The 22,738-nt window shown below is 33.6% G+C and overlaps 2 protein-coding genes across 2 annotated transcripts in view; one reads left to right on the top strand and one right to left on the bottom strand.

The window, feature by feature from the left end:
- The window catches only part of DOCK2 (dedicator of cytokinesis 2), a gene marked incomplete at its 5' end in the record, with an annotated part of 189,235 nt that overhangs the window by 94,677 nt on the left and 71,820 nt on the right, over positions 1–22,738 (bottom strand). The window contains one exon of the mRNA XM_084295002.1: positions 20,102–20,197. Within this exon, the coding sequence (XP_084151128.1) occupies positions 20,102–20,197 (96 nt within the window). The remainder of the gene's footprint in view (positions 1–20,101; positions 20,198–22,738) is intronic.
- INSYN2B (inhibitory synaptic factor family member 2B) lies at positions 5,410–13,222 on the top strand (the record flags this gene model as incomplete). Its single annotated transcript, XM_084295003.1, has 3 exons — positions 5,410–6,800; positions 9,423–9,497; positions 13,036–13,222. 3 exons carry the CDS (start codon positions 5,410–5,412, stop codon positions 13,220–13,222), a joined length of 1,653 nt encoding a protein of 550 aa, XP_084151129.1.

Below are 22,738 nucleotides of genomic sequence, written 5' to 3'. Positions count from 1 at the left end.
TTTTTTTTTTTTCCAAAAAGAAAAAAAGACCACAAACCAACAAACCAACAAAATATCTTTCTTCCAAGATATGGAACTGTGATAAAGTCAGCACTAGATTATTTTTTTGAAATTTCTTGTGATGGAATACAGCATTAGCATATTTAGAGTTAGGGCCAAGTTTTGCTATGACTAGTAAAATTAGTCATCAGAATTCTCTCTAATCTCTGAGCTCTTCACTATTTTCAGAAATCTCAAAGATGTAAGAAAGTTGCATTTGAAAAAAATCCTCCATCTTGTTGAGTTGTGAATCCAGGTATTAACTAGCAAGTTCGGATCTGGCCAAAACACAAGTACAACAACATTCTGATGCTCAGAAGTAAAAGGTAAACTACACTGATCGTGTTCTTGCTGAAAGCCCTCACAAAATGCTATTAGCCTCGCGTTTTGGTTATTTTTAAGTGCTTGGCCAGAATTATTTTCCAAGAAACAATAGCTTTAGCATGTGCACACAGGAAAAGCAGAACACTACAAATACAACACGATGTCACTACAAAGAAAAAACATTTTTTATAAAGCAGACTATTAAAATGGAAAATCAAGATGTCAAACTACAACTAAATGAATCTGAAAACCAGATCAAATATTCAACTTTTTCATCAAACTGCAGCTGCACTTCAGTCAGAAGAAGGGCAGAACCACCACAAATACACCTATACTCCTACAAAATCACTACTGCCCTTCACTACATGCTTTTTCAATTTACGCAGTTTCCTACAATCTCCACTCATCCTTAAAAACTGCATCCCTCTACACATAGCTTCAGTCATTAACCTAAAATACAAACCAAAATAATGTTTGACTCTTTCAAAGAGAGAGAGGAAAGGAAAGATTGAAGAAAAATTATAAGAAAAATATACTATTTCTTCTGGTCATTCTCTGCCTGGCTGACTAACTAAGCTGTCTGTGCACTTCTAAATACTCAGAAATGATTCTGAGATTAGAAAAGTAGTTTAACAATCACTGTTCAGAAGTACCTGCACAAAGCAGACTTCAAAAATCAAAATTTGCTTTAATGGTATAAAATAACCATAAAGAGTAATTAATGGAATTAATGATATCTATAGTCAGATTCACATACTCGAGTCATGAAGAGCATGAAATATGCACCATATTAGTAGCAGTGTTTAATCATAAGCATTAACCATCAAACAGTTAGTAGGTCACTTGCTTCAGCAACCACTGAATGAAGAGACTGGAACAAATCCACTGTGCTAATTAAGCAAAATAACCATGGCAAAAGGCTCTTCCTCAAGATTGATGAGCAGCTGCCCACAGAAGGAAAGGGAAGGAAGAGGCTGGATGCAAGGTCATGGAACCTTGGCAGAAATTCAAGTCCAGTAAATTTCTCCTACCAAAACTGTTACTAGTATTACAACAGATAACTTTAAGACTGGCATTTTTATATATATGTGTGTGTGTGTATATATATATATATATATATATATATACACATATATATATACATATATATATATATATATACATATATATATATATATACGTATATATATATATATGTATATATATATATATATGTATTCAGTTTTAGGAGTGACATAATTAATATATTAGAGGAATTTCTATAAAATAGATCATTAGAATTCTTCATACTTCAGTCAATGCAAAATAATGAGCAAAACAAAACCCATAAATATTTGTACTAGAAAAGTACAAGAGATTATATGCTGGATTTGGGACAATGCTATTTAAACATTTTAACTGGAAACGTTACATTGACTTAGGAGACAAAGACACCTGTAATTTACTGAATTTCATGAATTTGGGTTTTAAACACAAATATTTTAGCATTGCTATCTCTCTATATATATTTCAACTTTTTAATATGAACAACGGCATTGAAACTTTCATTATAACAATCCATACTAACCCCAGATCAGTGGATAATAAAGGTAACAGAAATGGTACAGAATTAAATGTGCAATTTGCAGATTAAGAAGTCAATAATCTATCTCACTTGCCTTCTATAGCCAAAGTAGAGAGCTCTTATAAAAACCTTACAGGCTTTCTACTTGTATTTAGAGCAGGGTTAGCTCCTATCTGAATTTAATTGGGTAACTATAACTTTAAAGTAGTCCGTCTGCCTGGAGCATAGCAGCTGTGATGGGAAGTGGGGAATATTACTGCATTATTTGGATAAATTCTCAAATAAAACTGTAAAAAGCCTCCAGTAATTACTGGACAATATGAGAATTCATAACTTGGCACTGTAACTTATTTTGTAAAAACTATTTGACTTGTTTATTGTGTGCACTTGTTTAGAGTGAACAAGCATTACAGTGATTTAAGCTACTTGACAATTAATGTACATATTTGTTTCCTGTTACTTTATGGAACATTTTTCTCTGCATTGAAATCACATGATATTCTCATTTTTTTCTAAAGCTTAATAATAGAATAGCGTATTATTACTTTGCTAAAATTACTTTGCCAGAAAGTTACATAAGACTATATAAGCTTGCTATACCCTGTAATAAAGTATCTTTCCCACTACACTCATTACATCAATTCCTCTAAGTTAAATATAGTGAAGTTTGTGCAATGCTTAAAAAAAAAAAAAAAAAGTATACTAAGGTAATACAAGCAGTCATGGTAATTAAATCAGCAGTTGAACAGTGCCTTAAATTAAGACCATGCTAGGAAATTAGCCCCAATCTTAAGAATCTTTGTAATTCTGTAATCATAAAAGCAAATCCTATCAGATTATTAAAAATCCTAAGTACATTTCCCATACTTTGCACAAATTTCTCTTCTTAACCCTATTCTATTCTATTCCATCAGACAGTTTTAGATTTAGCAGTCTAGCACTATTTGTTGCATATTCTGAATGCGGGCCCAAACTATTGTAATGTAGGTAGGACAAATCACATTTGAAGCTAAATCTATAACACAGATTATTTGGGTGAGGAACAGCAACTACATCTGGAGTGAAAAAGTCTTGACTAAAACACATGCAATTTAAATGTACATAACTTGAACAAAACTACATACGGTATATACTCACCTCTGTTCTAACTCAGAAAGTCATCATGAGTCTAAATGTGTAACAAGGATTGCCAACAAAATTCTATAAAAGTAACAAATTTTAAGATGAAAATCTTAAAATGAAAATCTTAAGATAAAAATCTTGAAGTAACAAAATTACTTTTGGCCTATGTGATTCCTAGTTATATGTGAAGCAGTCTTCTTTTTTTCCTGCTCTCTTGCCTTTATATTTTCTTACTTCAACCCTAATACATTGTAAGGGAATTAGTGATGCACTGTGATGCCTTTCCCATGCCATGTTGTGCCACATATTAGCTGCTCAAGGCTTCATATTCCGAGAAGTAAACAATACTGTGTAACCCTTGAGTCACTGGAACATGCCACTGTTCAGCCTGCTACAGGGTGACTGCCTAGTTTAAAGGAATCTTCTATGTTACACTTAAGCACAAACTTATGAAAAAACCATCATCAACGCAGGAGATTTGGTCATAATCTGCATTTGCAGTGACAATTCACTATCACTTCAAGTTTCACTAATAATACCATTTTTATGTAACAGATACATAGAATTTGAAAGTAGTCAGTGCTCACTACACCTTAACCTATGGATGCTGTGTCTTTGTGGCAAATGAAGCTTCATAATTGAAATGGCAGCTGTGACAATTGGGTCAAAGCTTTATTTTTGGGATACAGAAACAATTAGTGGTTGTATTACAATTGAGAAAGGCTAAAACATTTGCAAGTAAAATTTTGATAACAGTCAGCTCATAATAAAATGTTCAATTTGACTTCTGTGCTTCCTAATTCTATTTTGTATGCAATACATCATCATTATGAATATATAATTGATCTTATTTTTTTCTCAGAGCCATAAGTCTAAATGGTCACTCAAAATATTTAACATTTGCTTTTTTATGAGCTCTGGAGAAGTGACAAACCACAGTTTTAGAGTCCTGTTTCTTGCATGCAAATTGAGTGAAATGCTTTATATGCCTGTGCAGCCGATTTCAGTCCTGATCACCACAAATTGGATACTGTGAGGAAAAGATTTCATGTCCCAACAGGAAGTTCCATTTGCATTAATCTCATTTTAAAACATCAGAGTAACTTATTTTCTCTTAAGCAAGAATCATGCTCAAATATGAACATAAGAAATGAGCAACTAAAAAAAAAAAAAATTTAAATGCTGAGTTTAAAACTTGTCACCAAATTAAGTACTCAAATTTTTATTTTGCACTTCTTGTATACTTCATACATAACAAGACTTACTAGCCATTTGTTAAATCTGAAACAAGACTTAAATCTTAAAATCTAGATTTGGCCCCTGATTCAAACCTACACATGAGTACTGTTCACAACAAAATAAAATTATTACTCTGAATGTTTTCTTTCCATTTTTAGTTGTTTTGTGACATTTCATGTGAGGAAAACTTCAGGTGCTCCAAAAATTATAGGAAAAAAACAATCATTTTTTATACCAGGATCTCACTGCCAAAGTTATAAAACCATTGGAAATTAAGTGTTGTTAGAGGTAGCAGAAGAAAATTACATTTGGTAGTTTGTTCATCTACAACTGTTGTCTTCTTACTTTCAGGCAACATTTCGTATTAATGTGCATTTGCTGGTTATTCACACTGGACCACTCTTCAGATGTCAAAGTACTTACAGAACTTGACCAAATGACACAGTCCCTTGGATACAGTTGGCCTCATACTTACATGAATGGAAGTATCAACCACACAAAATAATGTCTCTCAGTGAACCCTACTGGATATTAGTTTTGCCTGCTCAGAAGTGGTTACATTTTGCTTAACTATACGGAAAGATGAGTTGCATCTGCAACATTAACAAATTTTCTGAAGAAAAATTCTTTCTAAAGAAAGCAATTCTGTTTGGTATTAATGGATGTAATTCCATCAGTAAAACTATGCATCAGAAATGAAAGTGCCCCAAAAAGTTATAAAGCCTGTTGTTTAGACAATATGCATGTAAGACATATGTAACAGACATAAAAAAGCTGCATCACTGATGGAGAGCTGACTGTCAAGTAAGAGCCATCAGGAAAGCCATAGACTCAAGCTGACCTTTACATTAGTTACCTATAAGTATAACTGTCTGCTTTGCTTCACAACACAAGGATTTCTGGATTCTCCAGCTACAAAAAAATCTTTCCTTAAATTTGATATTTAATATCTTTTTCTACTGTTTGGATTGATCAGCAATTAAACTTGAAAGAGTATCCCTAAAGAGAACATGTCAGCTAAATGGATATACAATAACAAGAAGAAGAACGAAAGGCTTAGTTTCTTCATTAGTAAGGTATTCGTTTCCATCTAAGGAATACAACCATAAAACAGAGCTCAAATGACAAATGAAATGGGTCGCAAAGAAACACATTATTTGCAGACTTTAAACTGTGATTTGGTGGCCCAGCAAAACATGAAAATGCGTCCAGTGCTGCTGAAGAGAAACAGTCTGGATTCAGTCGATTTTATGAGACAGCCACACCACCGCAGAAGCAAATCTCAGCAAGTTCGTTTCAAAGATGATGGTATGAACATGAAGACAGCAGGTGTCACTGAACTGGGTACTAATCCAGCCCAAGATATTGCATTAGTGACCAGAAATAAAGAAGTAGCTAGGCACCACAATTTTTTGCTACAGTCTCCATCTTTTCCCAAGGCTCAGAAAGGGCTTCAAAATATTGCCATACAAACATCTCCTAGCCTCAGGAAACACTTCCCTGTTTTTAGAAGAAAAAAACTGGCAGTAAGCAAATCATTAACAGAAATGCCAACCGAGGCTGAAAATTGCATCCAAGCAAATGGCAATCTTTCTGAGCAAGACATTATGTCTTCAGACCTCTGTTATTTAAGAATAACTAATCATTTGGAAGATGGATTTAGGAACAGTAAGGTAAATGGTCAGTTAAGTCAAAGACCATCAGAAGCACAAAGAAACGGACCTATCCATACAGATGATTTCTCTGTAACAGAAAAGACAACTGTTTCTACACAGGTGCCTGAATACATTCATGTGAATTTTCCACAAAACAGCAATACTTCCACGGATGCACCAGATACAACCGTGAATTTAAGTAATTCACTACATTCTTCTACTATCATAAATAGCAATGAGAATAATGAAAAGAGCATGCTGTCATCTGATTGTGAAAAAATAAACCCTTGCCTAAACCATTCTGCTAATTACAGTGAATGTAATCCTCATTCTGACTCTTTTGAAGGAGATAAAAGTGACTCTGAGCTGCTTGTAGTCAGCACAGATGCAAGCAGTCAGGAAACTATGCCATTATCACTTCCATCAAATCACAGCATATCTCCTTGTTCCCTCAGAGACCATCAACAAGCAGGAGAGCACAAAACAGGTTCCAGCTGTGTGACACTAACAAATGATGATCACGCAGTAATGTCATTGACCAGCAGTAATGCATCAAAATCTATTTCTTCATGCAATACTGAAATTGAGAAAAATTCTACCCCGTCTGACGTTTCCCAGTGTAACAGCTGTTTAGAAGGATTTCACATAAAGTCTTATCTGCCAAGGAATGAAACAGACCCACAAACCAACAAAGAGATTAGTGAAATAAATCAAATTCATCTGGCACATGGTGAACTATGTGCCCTACAAGGCAGGCTACAGTCTGTAGAGGAATCCTTGCTGTCGAACCAGGAGAAGATTAAAGTCCTTCTGAATGTAATTCAAGACCTTGAAAAATCCAGAGCCCTCAGTGAAGGGTACGGTGCATTTTAATATCGGTAATATATCAAAAATCTGAAGTAGATATTATCATTCTTTTAACCTTTTTTACTGAAACATCTTTCCCTGAAATATTCAAAGATGAGTTTACAAAGATGATCTCATTCAGTTTTTCCAATATTTAGGCCCCTACAGAAAAGCAAGTCTCTTTACAGCTTGGCTTTAATTAACACTGCCTTTAGTAAACTCAGTGTGAGAGACAGTTTATTAACTCTCTTTGTTATTTAGATTTATGGTGTCAGATACAATGTTACCTACACATGAAAGCTGGCAGCTTCCATCTAGCTAAACTCTCTACCTTGTGGAACAAAACCCAACAGTCTAATATACTAATGCAATACAACAAAACTACAGCAAGCCAGCTTTCTCTATCAAGGTCAGATATACATTTAGTGCCAAGAGTCTTATTGCTAAAATAGTTTATATCAGCAAAAACATGTTCTGTTCAATAAATTAGTCCTATCTTCAAGAGCAAGCAAATATACTAGTGGCCAAAGCACAACATCTGCAGCCTGTTTTTGTTGGGGACTGCGTTGTTGGTTACATTTCATGATAGCACACACAAAATAGCTGTTTAAGGGGAATGTCTTTACAAGAAGAAAAGGCACAATGCCAGGTTACTTTCAAGATATTCAATGTGTAAGGAAAGTTTTGCAGGAGGTGGAGATTAGTGCTTAAAAGGGGTTAAAACTATGAATATACAGCATGAAGATTCTGAGCAAGAAATCTTTTAGGAATCTTAGATTTTAGAAAGACCACTTTCTGTACCGTCATTAAGAATGCACAATCTGTATTTATTTTTAGTAAACAGTGCCATGTCTATTAGCCAAAGCTGCAATGATTACATATGTAACTTACTTATGCATTATAAATAATCATACTACCCATGTAATTCACATCAGAAGACTGAAGAACTGAACTTTCATATGACAAAGTATAATTTTTGATATTTTTATGCTCAAAAAAGATTTTACAATGTCCTAATAATGCTTTACAAAGCATTACCAGCAGTTCCAACTTGCAATAAATATAGCTTTAAAACGTATCCTAGATATCTTTTATGATAATGTAGTACTTTCATCAAGTACTTTTAATCTTTGGGGAAAACAGCAAATAAACCTTTCAAAGAATCAAGAAAATCAACGAATTCCTTTTTTTTTCCCTTTAAAAACAAAATTTTTCCCTTTAAAAACAAAACAAGACAAAACACTTTGAGGTCTAGGTTACCACACATTTACTTTCATACACAGCACAACTGGCTGAGTGTACTGGGTCTGGCTGGGAAGGTGTTTACTTTCCCCCCAGCAGCCCCTATACTGCAGAAACTAAAACACTCAGGCACCCAGATTTAATCATCTATGCATAATTGGTTTGTGCATAAAACAAAAACCTTCATTTTAGCATCAAATCATGTGTATCAATACTATTAACTGACTACAGTTAAGGAATACATGTGGTAATCTTCACTCCATTTTCTTGCACCAAGTTTGTAATAGCCTAGACACAGCTGACAGAATCCACAAACAAACTGATAACAGGAAAAAAAAAAAAAAAAAAGTTTACTTTAGAAGAACCACAAAGGGGGAAAAATATTCAAGTAGGTTCAAGTGCAAGCAGTCTAGTTTAAGCAGTCTAAACTACTTTTTTACTACTGCCACACGAATAGATCTTCAGGGATCACAGAATCACAGAATCATCTAAGTTGGAAGAGACCTCCAAGATCAGCTAGTCCAACCTCTGCCCTAACACTACCAAGTCCTCCTATCCCTACCCCTATGTATACATGATATATCATGTATGACAGAGTGGACAAGCTTCAATTAAGTTTGTGTGTCTAACCATTAAAAAGAATAGCCTGCTGTAAAGCACACATTCAGCATTCTGTTTTTTTCTGTTACCACATGGCTGAAAACAAAATTTTTGCCAAGTGTCCTGAAGTTTTTCAGAGATTCCATGATCAAGATCCATCCATTTTGCTAGAATCATCTAGCAAACACAGCAGCAAAACTCAACAAAGCAAGTGTTTCTGGAGGTAGCACAACAACCTATGTGAAAAGTCTCCCCTTTAACTCCAGGAAGAACCAGAAAATTATCTTGGTACCACCTCATTTGTTTTAATTCAAATAAAATGTATCTAATATAAACATTATTGCATTCTTGAGATGTAAGGAGACTTCAGATTGTTCCTAATACAAATCTCCCCACCTTACAACTTATTCACCTCTAGTCACTGTTAAGTCACTTACTTGTTTTCTTAACACTCTTCATTTGTTAACTGTTAATGTTAAAAATCTGAACTGTTTATACTAAAGTGAGATGACATGAAAAGGGGAAAGAATGGAAAGCATATGGGTAGAAATCAAATTAATTCACTAAAAGCATAGATATACAAATACTTCAAAGTGAGTTTATAAGCAGCAACAGTATGACTAAGTGTGGGGGGTGGGTTTTGTAAAGGAACCTTGAATTATAGAATTTGACACTGAAATTTTTAATAAGAATAATAGAAATGATTAACATAACTTTCTTCACGAGAGAATCATACAACTATGTTAATATATTTACAAGTACGCATTACATGAAACTACTGTCTATTACAGGCGCAACTTTTTTCACACTGGTCAAGACCTCAACAACTGCAGCACCTGTCAGAACACCGCATGTATCATTTACAGGTACCGCACTTCTCTGCACAATTTCCTGTTGTCCGATTATCTCTCACAAATTTACAATACTGTGTTCTGCTCACAGATATAAAAGGTCTGTTTTTTACTATTAATAGAATTTTTAACCAAAGACCAAGGGGAATATGTGAAGGGTTGTTGTTTTAACCATTTCTCCCCCTCAAATACAGAATAATTAGGATTGGTGTTATCTGAAGTACTATACATCTGAGGCCTCAAATAGGAATTTCCACCAAAGTTTCACAGTGTTACTATTACCACCATGCTTTGAAAACCTTTGAAGCAGCTCCTGATGATGAAATGCCCTGTGTTACATTTTTCAAGCTGAGATTTCTGTAATAAATTTGGATTTTGGAAAAGATTAACACTGAGTTCTACAAATGCCAGTAAGCTACAGCTACAGTTCATGTTTATGTGCAAAATACAATAACCACCCCCACACTTCTCACTTCAGCAGATCAGCAGATGCTTATTTGTTTCTTTCTTCCTCCCTCACAATAAAAACAAAACCAAAAAACTTTGCTATACATACCACATTTTTATATGCTGTATTGTTTTAACATTTATTAAAAGGAACAAAACAAACAAACCAAAAAAAAAAAAAAAGGAGAAAAAAAAATCAAAACCTTAGTGGAAAATGAACTTGACAGAAACAAGTGTTGGAGTCATTAATTATGACCCAGCATAATTAATGAATGAACTTGACTTGAAAGATCTCCTAGAAAATTTGGATCCCTTCAAAGATATTAATATGTTCCTGAGATTTTACATATATACATCTTTACATTTACAAGAATAATAATAAAAAAAAAAGGGTAGGAGACTCTTTTACAGAGAAAAGTTTCTCTTCATTTCGAAGAGTATGGCAGACCATTAGCTTTGCCAGCTTGTAAGTACTATGCCTTTAAAATATTCTTTTAAAAATGGAAATAAGACATAGACTATACCCATAGGAATGTGGTTTTCACACCACATTTTCTACTTATGCCAAATATATTAAACAGATTTATGTACTTGTTCTGTAAAGTCAGGGTTGGACAAAGCATTGGAAATTATCGCCCAACATATAACTCAATTGAGAACTGATGTCCTAAACCTCTCGTAATGAATTGAATATTTATCCTTCTGAAAGCACTTGACATCACAAATTAAATCGCACATTTCCTCTGAGATAAAAATTGCTAGTCTTCTCCACAGTACATTGGTTACTGCAGGAAGTTACATGAATTACGCAAAACCATGGACTCAGTCTCTACAAAAAGGAAAACCTGGAACCATAAAGATTTCCTTTACATAGTCACCGCCTCTGAACAACCACTGAACAATCTCTGACCCTTTACCACAGGATATCTTCTCTCTTTGGAAGAAGAAACTAAGATGCTTACCCTCCCTTTCAGTTTACCTAGTTCTAATACAGGAGAGATTGTGAGCAAAAAGCACAAGTATTTGAAATAAAGGACAAAAGAAACAGATAAACATTGATGTGCCTTTTGGTTTACTAGGTAGTTCTCGATGTTAAGGTTGCCTAGAGGTTTACACTGCAATAGTTAGCAGAATACATACAAGAATACAGTTCCTGCTCTGAACAATTACTAGCATTAAGAGACAAAACAGAAGACAGCAAGGAAACTTAATTGTTTCCACTCTTACAGAGATATCCCACAAGAGGCCATTATAAAAGGACTTCTGAGTAACTAGTATTCATTGTAAGTTCGTTACAGATCCATTGGAAAACATTCTGAAGGAAGCAACTGTGCTCATCAGTTTTTGTTCTAGACAGACCCATGTAATTCCTGTTTCATGTAGCCAAGAAGATCGGTGCATGTATTTTTTCTATCCATGTAGCATCACTATTGTCATTAAATATGGAACTGTTTCACCTTCCTCCCTTTTCCTGCTTTTCATGAACCTAAGTCAGTAGTGAGTCAAACACAGCAGAGTGATGTGTTAGTGTCACTGAATCATCTTCATCATTTATCCTTTATCACCTAATCAGCAGGGTTATGTGAAGTGACTTGGGAATTGCATTCTAGACTCTATGACACATATTTGTATTATAATAAACAAATAAATATAGCAAATTAAAACAAGCAGTTATATCAGAATACAAGGACCAAGTATTAAATTGAGACCGAATTGATCTCTTGCCTCTAGAGACTTACCCCTCCAACATTAAATTTGAAACTTTGAAGAAGGGAAGAGAAAAGAAACATGAACAGAGGCACTCCTTAAGTACAAAAGGAGTACATCTCCAGTGTTCCTGATTTACGACCAAGGAGTACTAACTTGCAGTTTTAGCCCTAAGAGGATAAAATGGAAGACATGTCAAATTTGTTGTTTACATCACTTTCTTCTATACCTTATATTTATTATGTATTGCTCCTTGTCCAAGAGATCCTTAGCCAATTCTGCTAAATTAGAATAATGATATTGCTTTGTTTGACAACTGAGTTACTTTATTTCATTAAAAAGAAAAAAAAAAAAAAAACAAACGAAAAAAAAAAAACAACAAAAACAAACAAAAAAACATTAATTGTAAGAGCAACAAGCTTCTAGTTAAATTTAACTTACAATTCAGCACTGTTTATACATTTAGATGCACATACACACACTTACAATTAATAGTGTGTTTTAAAAATATGCATGTTAACAAATTTTAGACATTTCTCCTACTCAGTACCCAAAGCAGGATCAGAGCCTACATGTGACATCCCAGCATTCCTCAGATAGTAATTTTTTCCTCAAAAAAATGCTTGTTTTATGGAAAAAAAAAAGCAAACAGCTTCTTCCTGCTCTCCATTCCTCCTGCAAAAGCCTCCACTTCAGATAGTTCCAATACAAATCCCATTTACCTGACAAGAAAAGGTGTTTGAAATAAGGGATAGACATGCAGCATCGCTTCTTCTCATTTCTTTGTTTTTGCTTAACTGTACTGGTTGCATCAGACTCATAATTTTCCACACTGATTCTTTTGAATCTTACCTTTATTTCTGTGTACAGAGTTACTCTTATCATCTTAGCTCTTATTTGACATCAATAAATTATGACATTTCATACAGAAAATGAGAGTTGCCTTCTACTATCTACTTCCCTGTTAACTCATACCACCTATCTCAAAGGCATGTCTTTTCTTTTTTGGTCCCAAGTGGAGAAAAACTTCTCACGTTCAGCAAGTTAATTATATGAGAGTTTTGAATTCATGCCAAATATATGAGTGAATTAGATCACAGAATCAAAATCTAACCATTGAATAAAACGCATTGAAAGGTCATCCAAGTACATTTCACTTCTTCTCCCTTGATTTTTGGCCCATTTTTTTTTTCACAATGCTGGAGTTCTTATATCATGTAAAGAAAGGGAATTCCCTTAGAAAAGGTAAATAAATCAACTTATTTTCAAGGCTGCAACCTCTACTGCCTTTTAACCAGGCTCTGATATTGAATAATGCCAAGTTATTCTAACAAAGTAAGCACCTTTTCCACACATTTTTTAAAGAGGGAATTTCTCATCTCTCTTCATTTTCTTATAGCGTAGAATATGACTTCAGACAACAAGAAGGAAGATTTCATCAGATTTTGCAAAGACTGGAACATGAAGAGCAAAATCCAGCTTCAGCTTCACCTCAAAAACTATCATCTGATCATCCAGTTCCCGAGAAAAAGGAGTTAAGAAGAAAAACAAAAAAGGTGAAGAAAAAATGTTTCTGGTGGATTTGACTTCCTTACAGACCTTATATGGAAAAACTATTTTTATTTATTTATTTATTTTTACATTTCGAAAAGCACTAGAACAGAAGGAAGTTTGACAGCACACATCTGAAAACATGGCTTTATGAATTCACAACACTACAGAACATTTGTTTGATAAACAATAACTGAATTTACTTATTAAACCATCTCGCTGAATAAAGGCAAATGAAGAGACTATTTTTTGAAAAGGAATTGTAAGATTTTCTTTTTTTCCCCAATGACACTTTCATATGCTATAACAAAGACTTTTTTTTTTTAAATAAGGTTTAAATTTCAACTTTAAAAAGACAATGTTAGTCAAACCTACAATCTTCATTTCCTATTTATAAGCAACATGAACTAAATGGAAAGAACTTTATGGATCTTTAAACAAACTGCATAATCAAGAGCACGTACAGGGGAATTTACATTGTTCAAAAAAAAAAAAAAAAAATCTTCTCCCCAAAGGGGATAATTATAGTCATTTCACATCCTCACTGACATGTATTTATTGTTTTGTCCTTTTATCGGTTCATTTTAAAGAGCAATCATTTAGAAGTTTGTCATTTAATAGACTTCTCTGGAAAGAATCTTAAAAACATACATTAAAAAAAAAGGGGGAATACCTTACTAATTCTAGTCTTAATTCCCTTCTCAAAGGAGGTCTAATTAGATGCACTTAAATTTCAGGTATTGTCAAAGACAGAGAATTCAAAACATCCAAGGGCGACCTTTTCCAAAATTTGACCACCTCCACAATGAAAAAGTTTTCCCTAACATCTGATCAGAATTTGAAATGACTTGTAATTGTTATGTCTTGCCCTATCCCAACACACCTTTACTTCGGCAAGAATTAGACAGACTATAAGACCTTTCTCCTAAGCTTTCACTTCCTGAAGACTGAACACAAACCCAATTTTCACAGCCTGTCTCCATGTGCCATACACTGCAGCACTGCAGCCCACAGTCTGGGCACCCTGGTGGTCTCCCTCTGGACCATGCTCCAGTATGTTCATGCTGTACAGCAACACTGACCCTGTGCCACTACACATTTAAGATCTATACCACTATATCAAAATATCTTTTTTTTTTTTTTTTTTTTTTCCCCTCATTAAGAAGAGTAAATGAGTTCATACTGGCCTACAGAATACAAAATCAGTTATAAAAAATAATATTTAACAAAATAATCTGTACTGCATAAATTTTCTTAAAAGTTACTCCAGTTGATTAGTTCAAATGGTGCCATGATATTGCAAGAGTTGGACTTGATTATCCTTAAGGGTCCCTTCCAACTCAGGATATTCTATGATTCTATGATATTAAATACATTAACCCTTAGATCCTCATTTTTTAAAACAAAATGTATTTGTAATGTATTATTATACTTCTGTGTTCCACCAGTTCTTAGGGTTAGCTATACATCTGAAGACACCTTAAAAACAATTTTGTACTGATGTCAGAAAAGACCAGAAATGACAAAAACTGGTCACCATTTACAAGTCAGTAGGCTATGTTGCTGGTCTTAATTTCCCAAGGTTATAAAGGGTGACAGTTTTAAAAAACATGATACGTACAGTCAGTATGGAAATGACAGGTAGAAAATTATCATTACTTCAAAGGCTTTTAAGAAGAAAAGCTGTACATGAAATTTTACTAGCAACAAGTATGCCTTTAGTGAGCCAGGATAGCTCTTCAATAACAATTTGTGAATATAATAGAGATTAGAATTAAATTACATAAGAGCATGTCCTTACATCACACTCAAATACACATACTGCTTATGCTGGCATTCCAACAGCATTCCTATTTTGCATTAGTGTAATTGATATACTGAAGGACCTATTAGTGTGCAAAGGTTTCTTATGTATTAAAATATCATCTTAAGATGAATATCCTTCTGGGGCAAAGGCATAATAATAAGTAATACCAGCAGGAGTAATACTAACAAAATCAGTACTGTTTTTCTTCTGTAGTGAGCTAATTTTCAATAACATGTTACTGTATGAAACATCTTATTGTCTTTCTCCTTGCCAAATAATAAGCACCAAACAAAGCTCATTTTAAGCTGCCTGATTTTGTTTTGGCTTGCAGAAATATGAGGCCTTTAATAAAGGCATCAAGAAATCCAAATTAGTGAATTTAAACAAACCATGGTATTTTGGTTTGCTACATAACAAAAATCAATTCTTGTAGTCAGTAAAACTATAGAAGTATGAAAATATCCTATTTACTTCGAGAAAGTCTATCAAAAAAAAAGTTCTAGTAAGGCTCTAAGTCTTTCTTATGATCTGAACAAACATCAATACTTCTAAAAAACTGAAATATACTTATTTAAATGGTTACTACTTTTTGTACTTTAGTGTCTGATCTTGGAATTCAGAACTGTACACAATTGTTAATCCTTAATGAAAAGAATGTGAACAGGACTCCTCCATCATCTGGCTTGCAGAAGCTCTGACTACCAGGAACAAAAAAATACAACTTAACCAAAAATGAAGTAAAAGTATGCCAGAAGTTACTCATACAACAGAATAAGTATCAAATTTTCACAATAAAACCAAACATACCAAATAAATTTTTATAGCCAGTCTTCTCCACAGTATGTTACAAAAACAGGCTTTCTATTTAAAATTTTGAAGACATTGGAGCAAAAGGATATTTGTTATATTAAAAAGTAACAATATAAGACATCAGCCACAGTATGTATCAGCCACTGTAAGAAGGTGAGATTGCTTAGTTCGTTTATGTTTTGTTTAAATTTAACATAGATATGTTTGTCCTAGCCCCACAAAATATGTAAAAAATTATATATTCATAAGACATAACTGGAGCATCTGAACTATGTGAAAATGTAATGTCAATTTTTATTTAAAATATTTCAATAATGAATTATTAATTGATATACATAATAAAGTTAGATACACACTACACAACTGTATGATGTAAGGATTAGAAAACCAATTTAAATGGACAGATAATTAGCAAATAATGGTACCAGCTAAAATAATTTTTCTGAATTAGAAAATTATATTGCAATGCCTGAAACTCCTTAGCTCCCTAAGTAAGAATTAAATGTTAAAAAACACATATGAATGCTCTTAAAAACAGAACAACAACAACAACAAAAAAAACCACCACAGCTACTTGATAGCTCTTACACATAAAATGCTGTAGGCTTCTCTGAAAAACATGTATTTGACAACTACAGTGTGCTATTTATAAAATATTGTACAGCACATAGGCTGACTCCATTAAAAAGGAATTTCAAATAAAGTAATTTCAGAATATGCTAACTTTCTTTAAAAGTACAGAATGTATGAAAAGAGTAATGATTGCTGTCATGTATCAGCAGGTCATACAAGGTTCACTGTAGCTCTTCTGAAAAAGTCACAATACTTAACAATTATGCTATCTTAGATACAGATTATCTTCATAAAGAAATGTACATAAAATATAAATCGTATACATTTTTAAGTTATTTAGATTTTATTTTTCAATAAAATTAGATTTTTCTTAAGTTTCAGAAGTTGATTAACAACGAACAGTATTTAGATTACAATGGAAGTGAATAATTAATTGTTCTTTAGAAAGGAAAAATAACTGTGAAATGAGTGAATGGTTCTTTCGTGAGATCATTCTGCAGTTTTTATGGTAGAGAAAGTTTCTCAATCTAAAAACTGAATAAAAAAAGTTTTTAGCTAGTCTATCTGGACACGATGAATTTTCCAACCATGTCAACTCCTCAGAATGGTTCCTCTAGTCATTATTTCCCCAAATAGTATAGTTTTCGCAAGAGTGTCCTATCTAGAGTAGCTCTGGTTAACAGCTACAGGCTTTTCACTTTTTCCTTTTTTTTTTTTTTTTTTGAAGAGATACTAATTTTCCCTCAAAATATTAGTTGTCCTTCATGTCCAGAAAGATAACTTCTAATCTTGCCTATCACTGAAAAATAATAATTAAGAATCTCCACCTGGTGTCTTTACAGCAAAGTCATGATTTGTAGAATATTTTATACTGATACTGTCAAAAAACTTTTCTATACAGAAAAGTCGTTATACACAGAAAAGTTGTTTGACAGTATCAGTATAGTAAAGTCGTTTTCTACATCCTCTTGACCATGTTAAACTGACAACGTGAACAAAAGTCCAGTTTGGGAGTACCTAAGGAGACCTTTAAAAAGTGTACTGTGCATTTACAGTATTTTTGGTTACATAAACCAAATGGTACAGAAAACAACTAATTCCCTATTCTACATACTACTATACATTTTACTTGCATAATTACTGAAGTAGAACTTGATTGAAACACTATGTCTTTTAACAGCCTAAATCCGTGTAGAGACTCAGATCATGAAGAACTAATCTCACAACAATAATCTTGTCCTTCCTTATTACAAGTTTAGAAGCACTTCAAGAACAAACACTTGAGAGTTTTATTTATTTGTTTGTTTTACTAGTGGAAATAACCAAGACAGTGTTAAGGCCTTTAGTTGCCAAACATCACAATGAAACCTTCAGTGGCATTTAAGTCTTCTCTGCCATAGCTACAGATAGCCAAATTACTTTTCCATTCCCACCAACTTCTTCTGAAGAGATCTTGTCCTTCTTAGCCTGACCCTTTCCAGTAATTACACCAACAAAGCTTGCAGCATGTCGTTACCAGCTGAGCACAAGGCAGAGTCTTCCCCTAGGTTCAAATGGCATTGTAGCAAGCAAAGATCAAGGCAAACTCTAAGCCAAAACCCCTTAACTCCCTGTCTGCTAACAACCTAGAAGATTATGAAAACCTTATCCCTGCCAGAAGACAGAACACTCAGGCAAATTGAATCTAGTACTCTAATCAGCTGCAGAGCATTTAAACTCCCGAAGAATCTGAGGTCTTGTAAACTGTAACCATTATTCTCAATATTAGCAAGATGGTATTGGCATCGTTTTTCACACAATAAGCGCTATTTTCAAATTGTGGAAAATTACACAGCAGAAAATTAAAACACTTGCAATATTCAGAAACACAGCAACAGATCAAAGAATCTGGAGCAGCCTTCTGTTCCCTAAGAGTTGTAGTCCAATTTGAAACATCACTCTGATCCATAAAACATCAGGTACAAATTAATACTAAAACCAGAAGACTGACTGCAGCTATTCCACATCCCACCTTTATTTGCAGAGCTCATCATACTTTTAGCAACTTGAGCTCACCTAAGCATTCTGCAGAAAGCCACACTTCCTGACTGTTTCATTTAAGTTTTGCCATTTCAAGAGCTTTTAAAGCTTACGAGCAAAACTAAGAGACTGCACTAGAAGTACTACACAGAATATGACATGAGCTTGTTTTGCTCATTTTTGTTTATGAATGTAGAAGAATAATTTGTTCATTACAATTTCTTCATATGTAAAACATTGTCCTGTTGAGAGGTCTTGCCTCAGCTCCAGAAAACTACTTGAAATTTTGCTTCAAAAAATCTCTAAAATGCCCAATACACACATACACACAGATGATGAGCATTATTAACATTCAGACATCCAAATTTCAAAAGTCGCGATTGATTTGATCTTTTTAAATAAAATATATGAACAAATCACAGGAGAAAAAACAACAACAACAACAAAAAAACAGATTTAATCTGACTGTAAGCGGCTTGTTTCCTACTGTTTCATGACAATTAAGATACTTATTATAGGATAATGAGAAGTTTCATTTTACTTCCTCATCTACTATTCACAGTATCCAGAAATACTCCTTAGTAGATTGTTTATATCATCCATATAACTCTTATGACACTTTCTTTGTAAGTACAGAAAGCATTTTCAAACACTGTAGATAACTGACAAGCTCATTGCGCCTTCATTCAAAACCTCTTCCAGTTATGACCACACATACTTGCTAGAGAATTGCACACACACCAGAACAGAAGTCTGATGCACAGGTAATAATATTTCTGAAATTTTCAGATCTACTACTAGAATATTTGAAGCAACCACTGGCAAGACCATTCAAACCATTCAAATTCTCCTCTGAAGAATGAGGTTATTAGGAGGCTGATTATTTGGAGACAACCATGCTCTAACTGGATCAAAAACTTATTTTAATTTTCCAGAACAAGGCAATACAGTACCCTTCCAAAGACATGCAATGTACTTTTTGTGGTTGAAACAATCAAATAAATGTTGTTCATGATTTTACAGAATAATGTAGTTCTCTAAGACTAAAAAATAATACACATTTTCTCTTAAGTGCATAGTCTGAAGGACAAGTTCCATAGTTCCTTCTGAACACAAATGACTTGCATTCTCAGAAAGAGTCCAAGTCCAGAGAAGAGTCTGTGAGATAGCATACTTAAATCTGAATAAATTGCAGAATCTGTCCTTGAATTCAACTTTTAAGCCACAGCATAACCACAAAAATCTTGGGCATGTGCTTGTTTCAAGCATATGCCCAGATATTTCCCCTGTGCGCATAAGGCATCAACTTCCTCCTACAGAAACAGCCAAGAATGGCAATTGTTCCACAAGCAACTCAAGCTCACCAAAAAAGTAAACGATGTGGAAAAACTAGAAGAAACAGAGCAACCAATTAGATTATTTACATAAGACAGCAATTAACTTTAGATGTAGGGGATTTTGTTTGCTTGCATTTTGTTTTTATTAGTTGTTGTTTTAAAAAGCACAAATCTCACTTGCTGTGTTCAACTAAACATTGAAAAACACTATGGCAGCACAGTCGAATGAAATAAAAAGAGTAAAGCTCTTAATTTTAAATCTATAAATGTGCACAAGCAAGGTCTCTGAAAATATTGTATTTGCATTTTTACAGGATAACGATGAAATGAGTTTCAAAGCACTAAAAATACTTTAAAATATTACTCACAATTAAGGGATCATCTCGTCTCATTGTAATAACAGTTCTGTTCACTGTGCGTAATAACTGTACCATTATTTCTTGAATATGGTGATAAGTTGATGCCTGTAAATGAAAAAATGTATATTTTGTATTAAATCTATACCTCTTGTAAAAGACAAAAAAAAATTGATTTCCATGTTGAAAACTGTTTAATTTAACCACCCTGTTGAAAGAACAATACTAATTCTTCTTGCTTGCACTGCTCAATTATTCCAGTAATTTCCACTTGGCAGACACCGGTAATAGTTCTATGCATCCCATACATGTTTTTTTGTTTCAGATCGACACCGCCCATCTCTTAGTCAAGGAACTTGTTTCTTTTCCCAATAAGTAGACTATAATTTAATAGCAACACACTGGCAGCAGATGATTGAGGTGAATTGAATCACAGCTCTCCACATCTGTCAGTGGTCCTCAGCATTGTTTGGACATGAAAAATATTCTTAGCTTAAGGTCAGAAAGTATGTAATTATTAGTGGAAAATGTTATCTTCACTTCACTTTGCAGCTCTGTGAGGACAGAAAGTGGTCTGCTCTTTGTCCCTACTGCCAAATTACTGGTTTAGTTGAGTCAACTGAGAGTACATTAGAGACCCATCAGGTGTCAGCACCATGGTGTGAGTGAACTTTGAAGCCCAATGGCAAATAATCACCGACTTGGTTCAAATGATCAGTACTACCCACATGTTGCTTGGAAAAGGATATTAGGTGATTTACTTTAAAACATTGAGTAGGGGAGTACAGCCTTATACCTACCAACTTCACTGTGCTTACTCTGCTCACTAGACAACTTTAGAAATTAGCATGTGATATAACTGAGGAAAGAAAAGCTCTAAAGAAATTTCTGCTCAGACGAATAAAAAGTTAGTATACACCAAACAAGGCGCCTCTTTTAACATCATGTGTAGCCCAGATGGACAGCCACAGACACCATTGGGGTACAATATGTAAAGTGTCTGAGCTCCAATACCACCCCAGAAGAAGCTGCTTCTGAATTCATGCAATATGACTTTCCTCATACCTGGAAGTAAGACTAAATGGGGACAGTGTGTCCTTTCACTTATATTGTATATTGTATTTTGTGTCCTTTCACTGTGACACATTCAAGCCTGTCACAGCATTTAAAAAGTTTCTAGATAGTACCTACAATGTATTCACATAAAAAAAAAAAAAGTATTATATCATACAGTATGTTGGGGCTATGTATTTTAAAACACTGGAAATATCAGAGTGAAATTAAAACCTGCAGTGTATTTCTCCCCAAATCAACTCTAAAAATTAATCAAACATTGTTCTTGTTTCTGTTGCCTTTAATATTATTATTTACCAGAAGAAAAAAAAAAAAAAAAGAGATAAAATTGCATTTTTGCCCAGTAAAACATAGCTGCTGGCTGTTAGAGAAAAGAAATGTATATATATATATATATACATATATATATATATATATATACATAAAAGACTTTGGTTGATATATATATATATAGAGAGAGAGAGACTTTATATATAAACTTTTATATAATATATATATATTTTTATATATATATATGTAAATATATATAAATATATATATATATAAATGTATATATATATGTATATATATGTTTATATATATATATATATATGATATATATATATAGAGAGAGAGAGAGACTTTATATATAAACTTTTTTATATATATATATATATATATATATATATCAACCGAAGTCTTTTATCCTCCGTGTTGCACAAAAATGGTCTTGGTCATCTCAGAGTCTTGGGCTCATGAGTAATTAGATACTATCAGGTATAAAACCAAGTTATTTACAGTGTTTCCAACATGAAACTACCTTCTTTTTCCGTAAGATCTCACATTGAGCTGTCCCACACTGATCTCGTATAGTTATATATTACATACACTAAAACAGGAACCAGCATATGTCAACAGATTTTGAAAATGAAGTAGGAGGGTGCTAGGAGCCACAATATTATTTCAAGACAAGCATCTACAACATGCAGTGAGCTCTAACTTAAAATTCACTGAAGCAACATAGCTTAGTCCTCCTGACGAAATGTATCAGCACAATTGATCTCTAAATAGCAAAAGGAAAATCCAGCCTTGAGGCTGGGTTATTGAACAGTTGGAAGCCCTTGGCATCAGAGTATCTTCAAAAGCATTTCACTATTTCACTTTTTGGATTTATTTTTTTTATACAGTTAAAAAGCAGTTTGAAATATTCTCTGTATAACAGTACAAGTTGTATTGGACTAACATGCCACACAAGCTACTTTTACCATCTCAAGTATTTCTGTTTCTGAAGACTGTATTAATGCATTACAAATGCATTTAGCTGGATCACAGATTCTTCACTACCATTTCACATTATGACGATGCAACTGAGAATTAGGGGCAGAGCATAAAGGGCAAGAAAAATAAAGGATATCAACTCACGAGAAGCTGGAAAAAGGAAAAAAGCAGACAGACCATAACAAGAGTGAGGAAGAAAAGAAAAAAAAAAAAGAAAAAAGAAAAAACAGGAAAGAAAAATGCCACCAAGGTGCATGAAATAGTGTAATTTCTTGGACGGGGAAACATATAGATAAGGTTTGACCTTACCCCTGCCTT

Source organism: Netta rufina, assembly GCF_964035555.1.
Source record: "Netta rufina genome assembly, chromosome: 14".
In the NCBI taxonomy this organism is placed as follows: domain Eukaryota; kingdom Metazoa; phylum Chordata; class Aves; order Anseriformes; family Anatidae; genus Netta; species Netta rufina.
This window is presented reverse-complemented; position numbering and strand designations above follow the sequence as displayed.